The sequence below is a fragment of the Lissotriton helveticus genome, chromosome 1_1 (assembly GCF_964261635.1).
Source record: "Lissotriton helveticus chromosome 1_1, aLisHel1.1, whole genome shotgun sequence".
NCBI lineage: Eukaryota > Metazoa > Chordata > Amphibia > Caudata > Salamandridae > Lissotriton > Lissotriton helveticus.
The window spans coordinates 333,299,139-333,315,368 of record NC_136057.1 but is presented as its reverse complement, the minus strand read 5'-3'; the positions used below and the strand labels follow the sequence as shown (position 1 = coordinate 333,315,368).

At 47.3% G+C, this 16,230-nt stretch overlaps 1 protein-coding gene across 14 annotated transcripts in view; it reads right to left on the bottom strand.

The window, feature by feature from the left end:
- LOC144804990 (V-type proton ATPase 116 kDa subunit a 4-like) overlaps nucleotides 1–16,230 on the bottom strand; it is a 6,844,636-nt gene that overhangs the window by 2,070,134 nt on the left and 4,758,272 nt on the right. For all 14 annotated transcript variants that reach the window (XM_078671938.1, XM_078672103.1, XM_078672267.1 and 11 more), the window contains one exon: nucleotides 12,913–13,017. In XM_078671938.1, coding sequence (XP_078528064.1) covers nucleotides 12,913–13,017 — 105 coding nt within the window. The remainder of the gene's footprint in view (nucleotides 1–12,912; nucleotides 13,018–16,230) is intronic.

The following is a 16,230-nucleotide window of genomic DNA, read 5'->3' as shown; positions in this document are numbered from 1 at the left end:
CATATCCCAGCTGTCCATGGCTGCAGAGCCCACTACGTAATCCCAGGACCCCGGCTGATATGAGGTACAATGAGGCCCACAGCAGGACCCGTTGTGTCATTGAGCAGACTTTTGGCCTGCTCAAGTCAAGATTCCGCTGCCTTGACAGGACTGGAGCTGCACTGTCATACTCGCCTGGGAAGGTCTGTAAGATTGTTGTGACAGGATGTATGCTCCACAACACGGCCATTCACAAGGAGATTCCCCTGCTCCTGGATGATGATGAGGACCCAAGACCCCCGCCAGCCCAAGGACCTGAGTACAGTGATGAGGACAGTGGAGAGGCGGAAGGAGTTGACATGCGTCAACAGCTCATCACCCGCTACTTCACTTGAAGGTGGGTGACGACGTACAACTTGTATTATGTATGGTGTGATTGCTGTGGTCGTGAAGGGCAATGTGCGGATGGTACAGACAGGCACATGTAAAATCACAGTCACCTGTGTGTGGAAATGTGGCAGTGACATGTCATCTGTGAACATAAACGGGACTCAGTTTGTTGACACTTGTTGCACATTGTGTTGTCTGCCTGTTGACTCATGTAGATGGTTGGTGTAGTCTACTGTCTGTGATGCCACACTCACACCAGTGACTGTTGTTCTGTTATGTCTCCCTAGGTGCCTTGAAATTATCCATAGCTACGTACTGTCCATCTTTTGGATCCATATGGACATTTTGAACACTGTAAATATCGAACTAAAGATGAAGCTGAACCAATTGAAGTGTGTAAGGTATTTTATTTACATAGTTGACATGTGAGGGGTGCGGGCAGATTTACATGAAGGTGGTGATGTAGTAGTGAGTTGACAGTCAAGGTAAATGAGATGTAAGAGTAGACACCACATCGATGTGGTGACCCAGTCCAACAGACAGGTGCCATTCACAAGGCAGTGTGGGGAAAGATAGTCCAAACAGTCAATTCAGTGGGGAAGAGGGTTGCCATCAGGGATGGCTCTGTGACTGGCGTTTGGCTGGTGCTTTGCCTCCAGAGACTCCCAGGCTCTTCTTTGGACGCCCCTTGATCGCTTGGGCGGGGGGGGCCCTGCTGCATGGCCAGTGGAGTCTGAGGGCTCATCCCTCTCTGTGGCCGCGGGGAAGGATGGTGTACTGTCATCCTGCAGCACAACAGAGGGGCGCGGAGGTGTTGTTTGAGACGCAGGCCTGTCCATCAGTAACGCCACTTGCTGGCCCATGAGGTCCACCATTTGCCCCATGCGTGTGTCGATGGACCTCATCAGAAGGATGAGCTTGTGTAATGATTCTTCAGACCGGTCACTTTGTCCCTGGACCTGTTCGTAGGTCCCGATGACTCTGGTGAAGTGGTCCAGGGATGGTGTCCCAACCTCCTGAGGTCTGGGGGTGACCCTGGCCCTCCCACCTGCCCTGCTGCAACTGACCTGTTGCCTCGCCACTGTGGGTCCACACACACTCTCCCTATCATCCACAGTTGTTGGAGTGGGCTGGTCATCCCCTGGGACAGGGAGGATGCTGCAGGTGGCACTGGTAGTGGTGGCGGCGGTGGAGGCACAGGCCGTAACTGCAGGGGTCTGCTATGCAGTTGTTGTTGCAGCAGACGTGGTGGTGGGGAGGATGGGGGCCTGGGACCTGGTGCTCCATGGCACACCAGATGGGCCGGCCTGGAGCTCATCGTCCAGAGAATCCTGGGAGTCTACATCCGAGAGTCCATGTACCGGGGGGTGGAGACTGGCTCTGCTGGTCGTAGTTGTCATCATCAGCAGTGAGTTCTTGGTCACCTGTTAATTAGATGGGGAATGGTCAGTGTTGTGCAGTGTGCAAGAATTCTGTTAGCTGTGTGTCATCCACTGTCTGTACACTACACAATTGACAGCTCATCACTATTTTCTGTAAGTGCAATACTGTGCCTCATTACATGATGCAGAGGTACATAGATTACTCGTACATCTCAGGTATCGATGCGTTGCATGCAATTGGTGCTGTAAGTAGTGATGCAGGTCTCCCACCCACAAACAGCGAGCCCAGGGAAGATGGCTAAGTTTGTTTAATGTACAATGCAATGACTTCACAGTGCATGTGGGAGGGAGGGAGTGCTCCATCTTGCTGGGGTGTGGAACAGGGAGCACGGTGGGAATAGTAGTGCAGGCCTCCCAAGCAAGATGACTACCTACCTGTTAGTTTGTGTGGTGAAAAATCCAATGGCTTCCAGGTGCTCCTGTGTGGTGTGGGGAGGGCTCCATCTTGCTGGGATGTGGGACTGGGGGCATGGTGGGAGTTGGAGTACAGGCCTCCCTCCCAGATTCAGGCCGCCCAGAGAAGATGGCTACCTACCCGTTAGTTTCTTTGGTGTACAATGCAATGGCTTCACACTGCTTGTGGGAGGGAGGGAGTGCCCCATCTTGCTGGGGTATGGGACAGGGGGCATGGTGGGAGTTGGAGTACTGGCCTCCCTCCCACATATAGGTCTCCCAAGCAAGATGGCTACCTACCTGTTAGTTTGTGTAGTGAACAATGCAATGGCTTCCAGGTACTCCTGGGTGGTGTGGGGAGGGCTCTATCTTGCCTGGGTGTGGGACAGGGGGCATGGTGGGAGTAGTAGTGCAGGCCTCCCTCCCACATACAGGCCTCCCAGAGAAGGTGGCTACCTACCTGTTAGTTTGTTTGATGTACAATGCAATGGCTTCACAGTGCTTGTGGGAGGGAGGGAGTGCTCCATCTTGCTGTGGTGTGGGACAGGGGGCATGGTGGGAGTTGGAGTACAGGCCTCCCTCCCACATACAGGCCTCCCAGAGAAGATGGCTACCTACCTGTTAGTCTGTTTGTTGTACAATGCAATGGCTTCACAGTGCTTGTGGGAGGGAGGGAGTGCTCCATCTTGCCGGGGTGTGGGACAGGGGGCATGGTGGGAGTAGTAGTGCAGGCCTCCCTCCGACATACAGGCCTCTCAAGCAAGATGGCTACCTACCTGTTAGTTTGTGTGGCGAACAATGCAATGGCTTTCAGGCGCTCCTGGGTGGTGTGGGGAGGGCGCCATCTTGCTGGGGTGTGGGACAGGGGGCATGGTGGGATTTAGAGTACAGGCCTCCCTCCCGCACACAGACCTCCCAGAGAAGATGGCTACCTACTTGTTAATTTGTGTGGTGAACAATGCAATGGCTTCCAGGTGCTCCTGGGTGGTGTGGGGAGGGCTCCATATTGCTGGGAAGTGGGACAGGGGGCATGGTAGGAGTAGTAGTGCAGGCCTCCCTCCCACATACAGGCCTCCCAAGCAAGATGGCTACCTACCTGTTAGTTTGTGTGGTGAACAATGCAATGGTTTCCATGTGCTCCTGGATGGTGTAGGGATGGCTCCAGCTTGCTGGGGTGTGGGACAGGGGGCATTGTGAGAGTTGGAGTATAGGCCTCCCTCCCACATACAGGCCTCCCAAGCAAGATGGCTACCTACATGTTAGTTTGTTTGGTGTACAATGCAATAGCTTCACAGTGCTTGTGGGAGGGAGGGAGTGCTCCATGCTGCTGGGGTGTGGGACAGGGGGCATGGTAGGAGTAGTAGTGCAAACTGACTGTGCTCATGCTCCAATGGTTATATTGCTTGCTACGTTTAGGGTACATGGGAGTGGGTGTCTGTTGGATCTGTGGGACAGGTTTTTGTGGGTGTGTGGTGCAGATGGATGTGATTTGTCTGGTGTTGTGTGTGTTTTTGGATGTGCAAAACAGTACATATCAGTGTGTTGGTTGACATTTGTTTGTACTTACCAGCCTCCACTCCCCCGGATACTCCTGTGAGACTCTCAGGATGCAGTATGGTAAGCACCACAGCATGGGAGGGTCACTGCCAGTCTGGTAAGCCAGCTCCCAGTTCTTGCTTCTCCTCTTTGACAACCCTCTAGAGATCATGCCAATGCTTAATGATCTCCTTCTTGGATCGCGGGGTGGACCCTACTGCAATGACCCTTTGTACTATCCTTTCCCACATTTGAGTCCTTGTGGCTTATGGTGTCTGTTGGACCAGGCTACTAAACAGTTGTGGTTCCACTCTGACACTCAACAGCAACATGTGATACCAGCAATGTGATATATCTTTTAAAGTGCCTTTGTGGAAAAACTTACATTGGTAAGACAGAGAGAAAGATCAAGATACGCTTGAATGAACACAAGTCTAATATCCGCACTAAGAACCAAAAATCCACAGTAGCAATTCATTTTAATGAAACGAACCATTCTGTCTCTCAATTGAAATACATGATTTTGGAAGTGATCACAAAAATGGAAGGACAAGACAACAATAAGCTTCTACTTCAGAGGGAGAACTTCTGGATTTATAGAATTCAGTCCATGAAACCATTTGGTTTAAATGAACGAATTGAATTTTCTTGCTATCTGTAATTGGTTAATTAATTTTGGACCTTATGGCCTTATAGTTCTGGACAGTTTCCTTGCAGTCCAAAAAAACCCGATTAATTCATGAATTCGATTTATTATTATGCACTGTTTTTTATTCAACCTGTGTATTTAACATTCATGTTTTGCCACTGTTTTTTATTTAAATTGTTCATTTAATATTTACGTTTTACCCACACACAGCTTCGTTTATTCCTCTATCTCATCTCACTAGAGAGACAGTCCTGTTTCTATCCTGATGGTTCCGGTCATGTGATCGGAACTTTAGTTCAACTTCATGGAATGGCGCTTTTCCGCGCGTTTCACTCACATCAGCATAGCATTTTGAAATTTTGTCTGCACGTTAATCAACAGCTCATTGTAAGTAAATTTAGCAGTCCACGCACTGCGAAGCGTTCATATAATCTTCTCCGTAACTTTCTTCATTGAGGTGGCGTTTCAGGACATTTAATCTACTTTGGATTAACATTACCGTAACGTTTTATTTTAACACTACTTTTACCCCTTGCAGCTTTTCAGAGCCGTTATGTCCATTAGAACTGACACACTCACAGCGTCCTGTTACTTTCAGCAGACTCATTTGCCATTTAAATTGATCGTTCATCACCCCTTTACACCATGCATTTCTACTACCGTTTCAACCGCAGACATAACTTTATTGAACTGCTATCTAGATTAGTTTGATTTATTTAAAGCGCGATTACATACTTCACCCTGTTTTCAGTTTGATTCACGTGACATTTTTTAAACTACCACAATGAACAGATGTAACTCTAATGGGTTCAGTATTCACTAGTGAAACATGTATGAATACTTTTTACCATTACTGATTGACACATGCATCATGTTTGTTTGTATATTTCATTTATGAACTTGTTTATTATGCTTTAACACATTTCATGCATGAATAGAAACGGGTATTATATGTCGTCTTTCAGATGCTCCCAGAAGAAGGGCAGTGCCCGAAATGCAGCGGAGCTGGAAGAAATCATGAACAATATGATGAATTGTATTGAATATGTGAAGCAACATATCTATTTGGATTAAAACTCTTTGAACTTGAAATATCTCATTTTTTGGAAAAGAAAGATTAGGAGGTATTAAACCCCTTTACCCAGGTGTGCCCTAAGGGATGCCATCAATTTTCAATTGAAAGCACGCTCTTTTCTGTTTCTGCACTCGTCCCTTGGGCAGAGGACGACACTTTAGGAGCACCCATCCCAAGATTGAACTTTGATTGAAACCTTCATACACCCAAGGCTGTGCGCCAGTCCCACAAAATGAACATTGCTCCACTCTGACTATCTCATTTACCATGACTGCCAACTTACTCTCTGTGAATTTGGGCATTTTCTGTGATGCCATGGTGTGTGGTGTTCGAAGTGATTGTGGGTGCAGGGGTGTGGGTGGTGGGTGTGGTGTTTTTTGTGTGAGGTGTGCTGGGGGATTGTTGGTGCTGGTGTGATGGTGGTGGTGGTGGGTCTGCTGTGTTCTCTTGCCTCTCCTGTCAGATCTGGTGGATGCCCTTCTCTTCTGCAGTGTTGCAAAGGATTGTGGTCAGTGAAGGGGCTGGTTTTATACACAGCTGTGTGGGTGTGTCCACATGGGATATTGCTGTCAGGTGTGTTGTGGGGGTTGTCCTGGGAATTGTATGTTTTTGTTTGGCATGTTTCCTTTTCATTTGGTTGTGTTTTGTGTATTTGGGGGGCATGGCTTTGGTTTGTGCAATTTTTGGCATTGCGTTGGTGTTTTTGCTTCGGACCGCCATTTTTTTCATGTATCGTCCGCTGCGGTAGCTATGCTGCAGCTCTTCCGCTGTCTCTCACATTCACTCCTGTATGCAACTGCTGCGGTCGGAAACAGCGGATCGTACCACGGGACCAGCGGGTATATACGAATTTCCCATGCGGAGTCTCTGCTATGCTTGCGGCAGGTTGTAGCTTTTCCACTGCGTTTCCAACGTCCGCGGTCGGTTTTTGGACGTCACCACCCGCGTCGGGCAGTTTTGGTTAGCCCACTACCGTTGTTGTGAACGTATTTAGGACCCTATATAAATATTCCCGATTTATGCCCTTATGTGGTTATAACAAATCATGGGCCAGATGTAGCTCGCCAAATACCGGTCGGTAACGGCCGATTTCGGCCGTTACCGACCGGTATTTGGGATTTGTAATGTAGGGGGCCATTGATTTACAGAATCGGTAATTTTACCGATTCTGTAAATATACAGAGTCGGTAAAATACCGAATCAGTAAATTTACCAATTCTGTAAATCAATATGTAGGTGGCACTGTAATCAGTGCCACAGGCCCTTACCGAATCGTTATTTAATATGGAATACTATTCCATGGTAAATAACGAATTCCTGTGTACATGCACATCTGTGCATGTACACCTGTGCCATGTGGCACACAGACATGCCCTAAGGGCATGTCTGTGTGTCACATGGCACACAAGTAAGAAACAGGGGTGCAACAGGGTGTCAAAGTGACACCCTGTCCCCCTTGTAAATTCGGTATTTTTACCGATTCGATAATTACCGAATCAGTATCTGCCATTGAATCCTATGGGCTTCAAGGCCCATAGTAATCAATGACAAATACCGATTCTGTAATTACAGAATCGGTAAATACCGAATGCTACCGATTCGGTATTTGTTACCGAATAATTACCTACATCAGATTTACCGATTCATGAATACCGAATCGGTAAAATTCGGTATTTATGAATCGGTAAATCTGATTTACCTACATCGGGCCCCTAATCCTTATAAAGGCATAAGAATCATATACATATTTAGTCAGAGCCAATGCAGTCCAAATACGGCAAGGCTACTCCCATAGACTCCTAGAAAGTACAACGCATTCTTTAAACAAACCAAGCCTCCAGGAACCCGGGAATGCCCCCTGCTTCTGTTTTGATTTGTCCAAGAACTCCTGGAGCCTGAAAGAACTGTAAGTTCTTAGTGATGTCTTATGTCCAACCTTACGTCAAACTCGGCACCTTCCATGTATAAATATACTATCAGCTGCCCTAGCAAACACACGGTGGTTTGGAGCAGATCAGCTGTCTACTTGCCCGACGCCCTGCTGTGGCAAGTGCCGAAGGAAGACGACCCTCCCATTGACGCACTCAGAGAGACGCTGTCTTTTCTCCTGCCGAGAAATCCAGCTCCAGTGTTTCCAGTCACCCTTGCGGGATGCTGGGACATCGAGTCCTGAGAACGGGATACAAGGCCTCCTTCATTCTCTAACCAAGGTACGGAGCTGATTAGATCCTCAGAGAATTCTTGATTCAGATTCTTGGCAAAACTATCTTCACTTAAACTGCAGCTCATTTACTCCTTCCCACGTACTAGGCTCAGGTTAGGTACACCGGGGTAAGCGTATCTTAGAAGCACCAGTTGAGTACGTTTAGTCATGGTTTTAAATATATATATATTTTATCTATTTTAATCACGCTATGGCTTAGAAACTGGACCATGCTTTTACAGTATTATTTCATAATACTCCTTTTACTGTACGCACTTTACTTTATAACAAATATTGCAATTGTGGCAACTCACTTCTGTTGCATGAGAAAGAATACTGTTCAATAAATAACCACTTTTATTGAAAACGCCCGTCTCTCTATTTCTCTGCGCTTCTGGTGAAACTAAGTATGCACGATTGACTGAGTAAAATAGTTATCTATTGTTTCCGCGACTCTGGAGATATACTGCTTATTCTGGAGGGAGCAAAGTTGTCATGTTGATGCGGTTGTCAGTAAGCATGGGCGGATTTTGCGGATCCACGATTCGCGGATTTGCGTATTCACGGATCGTGGATCCGCAAAATCCGCGGATTTTGCAGATCGGCGGATTTGGGGCGGGGATAACCTACACTTGGGGTGCCACCTTTGAGAGTTGTTCCATTTGGTATCGTGCTCACTTGCCATCATCGTACAGTAGCAAGCTCTATTCTTGCCTTTAAAAAGCTGCATGTCCCCTGCTTATGTCTGATACACTAGCTTGCATTTCTGCTCCAGAGGTTATTTCACTCATTCTGCATCACTTGGCTTTTTCGCAGTAATCCTGAAGTGGGCGTCCTTCCCTCTGGATTATAGGGCCGTCGGTGATTATGCTCATTTGCTGTACATGCACATTGCTCCGCTGCCACTCCGGCTAGCTTGGCACGATGTAGATGCATAGATGGGCCCTCACCCCCTCAAAGAAAGGCCCTCTATCCAGCAGGTGTTAATGGGCAGTTCACCTACTAGTCTAGTGCCAGATGGCAAGAGAAGAAACTAGACCGCACACCTCTCTCGCATCCAGCAAAATGCCAATAAATCTTGTTGTTGGGTATTGGTCAATCACACAAACAACACAAACATTCGCCCGGCAGTCCTCTGTATATCCACCCAACGCAGTTCAGATATTTTCTTAAGTTATCAACAACTGTCAACAGCATGAATGATAAACAGCACACACAGGACAGCACACTGAATGAGTGTGCGCACAAGCGCAGTGCAGGGCAGGTGCGGTTGTTTCAACGTCACGGTGCACCCATCCTGCTATCATGAAGCAACACGCAAAACTGACCACACCTCCCCTCGACTCTGATATTCAATATTATTGATGAACTCACAACTGTACTAAATTTCATGGACAACAATCACCATTAGAGCACTGCCAATACAACAAACGCAGCTCGTAGGCACCAGTTAGTTGAGCCTCACTGAGTTCCCAGGACCATCCCACTCTTCACAAAAATAGTGTTCCACCCTGATTCATCGCCTCCAGTAAAACAGCTCCATTTCAATTTCCACTCTTTATGGAGCTCTAATTTTGAGCTGTCTATTGCTGAGCAGTGCAATGGGTCTTGCAAGTGACCGAGTGTGAGCGCGGGAACACGGGAGCAGGAGAGCAGCAGGAGAGTGGTGGTATCTGACGTGGGGCCAAGAACTGAGCTCCGCGAAAAGGGAGCCGAGCCGGGAGCCGTAACAGAGAGTGGCAAGAGTCACAGGAGGCCCGGTGAGCCGCGCAGCACCGCGGAGGGTGGGCCAAGGTGTGGAAGTCTCCCCACAATGAGTTGCAGGTTGACGTGAAGTGTAATTATTTCTTTTATTACCCGGAGTGCCGGGAACACCCTGCTATGTGGAAGACGGTCGGCGCATTGACAACGCTCACGATTGTTTTTGGGCCAATGAATGAGTCACTGAATTTAAGCTTCAAGTATGGCAGAATGCACCCTGCCCTTCATATTTATTCAAGAAGACGCCACCGTTTTGTGCCTTTAGTAACTAATTTACGATGGCGCCGGCAAGCTGCCAGCGCCATCCTAAAATAGTTACTAAATTAGCTTCAACAGGAAGCTCTAATAGATAAAATAAAGCAGGCGCTCGATGACCTGCTTTATCTTATCTATTAGAGCTTCCTGTTGAAGCTAATTTAGTAACTATCTTAGGATGGCGCTGGCAGCTTGCCGGCGCCATCGTAAATTAATTACAACAGGCCAGGCAGGCTTGAACTTTTGCCCCCGGAATCCGCCGCTCGCGGATTGCGGATTTTCGGTAAATTCGCGAGAGTTCGCGGATCGCGGATTTACCGACAATTCGCAAAATCCGCGAGCGTAGCGGATTTTGCGCTCATGCTTAGTTGTCAGAAACTTATCCCTTCTTGTCTATTCAGGAAAGTTAACTCCTTCCTGTTCACTCGAGAAAGTTTCTAGTGACCTCTGAGCTAGCTGGCATTCATAATTAAGTCTAACATATTCAGTAGAGACCTAGTCGACCTCAGTCCTACGTCTAAACTATCGTTTATGTTATTCCAATGCGCGGAGCCTATTGGGAATATAGGAACTACACTACACCGTCGCAGTTGGGTTTTTTTTTCGTGGATGTTCCTAATTTGACCTGGTGCACGTATGCCGTGGTCTTTCCTTCATCTAGCGTGAGACTGCTTGGCACGCTCATCTATCGAGCGACTCGGCCACACGAAGGAGGTAAGGTATGAGCTTTTACCTGGTCAAGGCCCCCATTTAACGTGGCGCACACCTAGACCCGTAATTAGACCCATGCAAACTGCTTTTAAATCTACACATATTCTGCAAGCCCCATCCGGGAACGTATTTTTGAACGGATGCCTGGCTAATTTCACCGCCTGCCTTTCAAGTTAAACGTAATCTACGAGCCTCAACCGGGTATTTAGTCATTCTTTGATCATTTACCAAGCGTTTTTTGCAATTATCTCCAAAAGCTAGCGTTCTTTGACTTTATGCATTTGACTTGATATGTTTTCTTACAGTCTTCATCTGCACAAGGCGCCCCATGCCCACACAACCGTCCCGGTAATGAGGGGATCCCTCCTCTTACTACAGGGAGCGCGACAGCTTCATGTTAATGGAACTTTTTTTAACTTGTCCGTTTCCATTATCAATTTCTCTCCTTTTTACAATTTAGTGCCTGCCAAGAATTAATCACTTGACACAGAATTGCTTCATGCAGCATGGATACCTACTTACACTTGGTCATGCCTGCTTTGCGTTTTCCAATGTTTTTCACCTGCTACTTAGCGCTTCATTTACCCTTGGGGGCTGCTTGCCCACCCTGACGTAGCCTACATCCCTTCTTCCCTCAAACTCTCATCTGAATTTACCATTGCCTGTATCGGGAGATTGATTCCCCATGTGCTGCTAGACCAATAATTTAAGTGAGTACACCACCACTCGGACTTTCCTATTACTTGGGAAATCATCCACCTTGGCATGTACATTCATACAACATGTCTTTCTTCTAGTAAACCAGGAGCCCCTTGAAAGCCCATTGAGGATCGAACGTTGCCCATCCGTCCTAACACAAGTAGGTGCCAGTCATTCCTACCTACTCAACATTTACACCACGTCCAAATGTATTCCTATTAGGTACTGAACCTTATTAATTACTCGTAGGTGCTCATCTGTCCTGATGAAGGCCCCATTGTGAGGCAACCACTCACCCTTCTTTCTGCTGGGGTTGAAACGTAGACCGTCCTATCAAATGCCCACATGCTCATAGAATTAAATGTATCAATTGAAAATGTACCTATGAGCAATGTATATATAGGAACTAATTGAACTTATATAGGCTGGAAAAGTCAATCTGTATATATTGTGTATTGTATTTTTGTCACAAACACCTTTACCCTGTCCCTCACTCGCCAACTCACTACCACTGCCCTAATTTCCCTTTTGCTTCCTACACCAATGAGCACTGTCAATAGTAATGCATGGAGACCCATTAATGCTTTGACTGACAATCGCATTTAATGCTGGTGCTACATTGGAAATTAAATTTCCATTCTTAAACTTACCTTTGCTTTTATTAGTGGTGATCTGTTTTCTGTTGTTCTGTTCACACTTTGATTTGTACTAATTATTTGACTACCTCGACCAATCTTTTGAACGTACTCTGTTATGATGTACAGGAAGCAGAACAGAATAGAGCATAATCTTACATGTATCCGAAGAAGGAGAATTAAAGGTGGTTAAATGCCACAGCTCTCTCGTCAGCTAAGCAGGTGGTAATTTGGAGCTGAGGGTGCAAGTCAGCTGAGAGTAGGGAGGGGGAACCTTGGATATTAGGACGTACAGCAGGCTCTTGCAATGTAGTAGAGAGTGTAGTGAACTCCCTGTTGCATTATAGTGAGTCTGGTAGGGGCTGGCTGTGCCTCAAGTGGTAGTCACTACCTCTTGCTGTCTGCGTTCTTTAGTGGTGCGCACTACCACACAGTAAAACCAGGTTTAATGTTCTAGGACATGGGAATGGCTGGTGAGGGAGTACAAGGCAAAGCAGCATTACCCACTATGTCGGTATGGTACAATCACTATTATGGTTAGTACATGGACCCATTAGGTGTGTTTAAAGACCCGTCACACACCAACCTGGTTGGTGTAATGCTTCATCATTGGGGTCCCAACCGGGTGGCCATACCAACATAGTGGGTCCCTCCACATTTGTTTAGTCTATCATTATGATGGGGATACGGACTCACCCCGCATTTCCCTTGCTCTCAGCAAGAGCCTCAGCCTTACAGATATGAGAGGAGTCAACTAAACGTTTGTCACCCCACAAGACCTGAAATTATTTTGTTTTCAAGTGGAAAGGGAAGTTACAGATTCTATTTCAGAGTGGTCAAAAAGTAAAGGATATCCTGATAGCTCTCTAACAATTGCCAAATCCATATTTATGCCGAAAACGCTGCACCCACAAAATCACATTGTTCCATTGGCCTTGATGTACTGCACTTTTAATATGGCGGTTGAGACATCTGTAACTTTTTTGTTACTGACATCTTGTTCCCCAAACTCTAAGTGAGGCCCTACATCTTTTCACATACACTCTGTCATCTCTAAACATCTGAAGACCAAAATGGTCACCATTTATCATCATAAACAAAGGCAGAACTTATCAAAACAAATTTGAGTATACATTTTCACACTGACAAAATATTCACTGGTTCTATGATTTCTAAAATTGTACCTTATCCTTGTGCTCATTACGCAAGTCCGATGAAGACCTCTTCTCTTTAGGGAACCAAAACCTTTCTGGGTCAACTGAAGCTTCTTTCAATATTTCAGATAATTTCTGTTTTGAGAAAAAAATTCGAAAAACAGTTATGCAACTTTTTTAAACAAAAGGTATATATCTGTAGTAGCAGTGGTTTTGAGCGATATGGTCCTCCACCTGCTGCTTCCTTATTACTCATATGTCTGTCCTCATAGTTCTTGGCTCTTGTGGGGCCTGCTGGGCTGGAAACTCTTGAAATGTAAAGAGTTAAGCAAGTGGTCGCCATTAGGATGACACATTTAGTTGCAGTAACATTATGTCAGTGTGACACCCTAGGCCGTAAGTGCTGCCCCTCTGTCTTGCAGCTACCGTGACAACATTGATGAAAATTACTGATCTTCCAGTTTGTGACTGACATACTTAAAAGATGGAAAATCTGCTGCTAAGAGAGTATGGGCTATAGTATCCATGAGAAGGAAAACTTTCGTACCCTCAATCTTAGTTCTCTTCCATAGGAATTCTCCTGAAAGTCATAATCAATGAATTGTACTTCCAAGTGTGTGATACCAAAGCACTTTACAAAATGAACTAATTGCTTACCTTCCGTAATGCCTTACCTGAAATGAAAAATGACATATCAATGAAAATGAAATGAAAACAGTTTTATTAAGCGCTAACAGCTGCCCTGAGGTGTCCAGGTGCTAAAACTACCGGCAGTGCCTTCAGAAACAAGAACGGGGGAGGATCCGACTAATTAAAAAGAAAGGTCTTGAGCTGTTTGCGGAAACTCAGTAAGTTAGAATCAGCTCTAAGATGAAGGGGTAGGGCGTTCCATAGTATAGGGGCTTTATAGGCAAAGGATCGTCCTGCGGCCCTCGCTCTCTGAATCCTAGGAACTTGAGCTAAAAAAGCATGTGAGGAGCGGAGGGTTTTAGTGGGTTGGTATGATGATACCAGAGGATAGCCGATTTCTGGACCAGATTTCCAGTAAGCTTGATGGGCGACGCACATAGATTTGAACTTGACTCTCTCTCTAACGGGGAGCCAGTGCAACGCTCTTAGGCCAGATTTTATTGAGGTTCTACGAGGAGTTCCGAGCAGTGTGTGAGCTGCACAGTTTTAAACACGCTGCAGTTTTTGTAGAGTATACTCCGGAGCCCCTAGGTACAGAGCATTGCTAAAGTCAAGGCGAGATTGAATTAAACCTTGTATAACTATCTGCGTGGCCCCGAAGGGAAGAAGAGGAAGAATTCTTTTAATCATCCTCAAGAGGCCAAAGCAGGTCGCCGAAACTTTAGTAGCCTGCATGTCGAAGGTCAATGATTTGTCCATCCACACCCCCAGTGTTAGAACCGGCTATTTCTGGTAGGCTAAGGCTGACGCCAAAGCCAGGCAGAAACCACCATTCTAGTCAGGGCAAGGAAGTCACACGCCAAGATAACCCCTGCTCACCCTCTAGGTAGCTTGGCACGAGCAGTCTAGGCTAAACTCGGAGGCGAAGTGTAAAGCATTTGCGCCAGCGCACAACAGCAACAACATACTAGGCACACCACAAAAGGAACTCCACACAAGGTTATATTAAAATAACTTTTGTATTGTAAAAATCACATCAGATAGAAATCACACATGTACATGGTGCCAACTGGCACGGCAATATTCACAAGGGATTATTTACAAGACAGGGCCACATGGGCCACTGTCAGAATCAACACTTTGCAGATATAGAAATACTTGTCAGAAATTAGAATAAAAGTATATAAAATAACTGTAACACAAAGTAACAGTTATAGATCACATCCAGTAACTACTGGGAACAGGTAAGTACCTCCTACGCAACCCTAAACCCTTAGGAGACTGTCACGCAGGGGACCAGGACCTCACTAGGACCACCTGTACTAAAAAGAACAACCACCTAAGTATCACACAGCATTTAGGGGTCTAAGCAAGAACACATTACCCATGATGTATGGAACACATTCAGAGGAGTAGTAAAGGAAAACCACCTAAGTATCACACAGCATTTAGGGGTCTAAGAAAGAACACATTACCCATGATGCATAAAACACATTCAGAGGAGTAGTAAAGGAAACCACCTAAGGAATAAACCTACACGTTCAGCGGTGTTAAGAATAAAGCACATGATGCAATAAAAATACATTCAGAGGTATCATCACAATAGAGTAGCGCAAAAGTCACATGATGTCTAAAAACATTCAGAGGTGCAGGAATAAAAACCATACAATTGCGCACAGCCTTACATAAGCCACCACCTGTGGCAGTCCCTAGGCCAACTGGCCTTGTAGGGGCAAAGAACGCCCTGAGTCTCAATGTCAGGGGCCTAAACGATGCAGGTGCCCACTACTTGCTGGGCACCTGAGAACCACACAAAACCTAAACGGTGCAGCTGCCCACTAATTTCTGGGCAGCTGGGAACTTCATACTGCGACAGGGTCCTCACTGACCCTCAGGCGCAAACTGCGCCCACGCTGGAGCCACACAGGCTCTCTGCACAATGATGCCCCCACGTTGGAGCCTGTCAGGGCTCTAAATTGCAAATGCCCTTGGGGAGCCTCGTGGGCTCTAGCCAACGTTGGGGCGACCCACTGCCATCCGGGGCCGCCCTAGATGCACCAAAGTTAATTATGCCCCTACGAGCCTCTCTGGGCTCGCAACACAAGATGAGGCCCCGTGAGCCTCTCTGGGCTCGCAAAACATGTGGGGGCGACCCACTGCCAACCGGGGCCGCCCTTGAAGCCCTCGTGGCTTCACACTGCCCAGGAGCGCGAGCTCGCGCCACTGGGGGGGGCGGACACCGACAATGTGTCCCGGTGCCCCTCCCTTCTCCTCTGTCCCATTCTACCCGGCCCAGCCCAGACTCACTGGGACTCCGACGCGGGACGCCAGCCTCCTCTCTCTCTCCGGGGCTCCCTCAGCACACGGGAGCCCCAGCAACAGGTGGCGCTTCCTCCTCTCTTCTTCTGGGCAGCGCGGGGCTCCTCTTTCACCATGGGGCCCCGCCTGCACGCTCAGCTGCTCTCTGCCGCTCTCCTTCTCTCGGCGGCCGGCATCTCCGGTCTCCCTCTCCTCACAGGGGACCGGAAGGAAACATCCTGGCTTCCCTCTCTCGGGCAGCTTCACCGGCGGCGGCGGGGGCGGGCACCGACAATGTGCCCCGCGCCCCCTCCGCTCTCCTCATGGCTGGCTGGTGCCTGCGGGGCTCTCCCACAGCAATGGGAGCCCCGCACCGGCGGCACCGGCCGCCATCTCTCCCCTACCTTCTTCTTTCTTCCC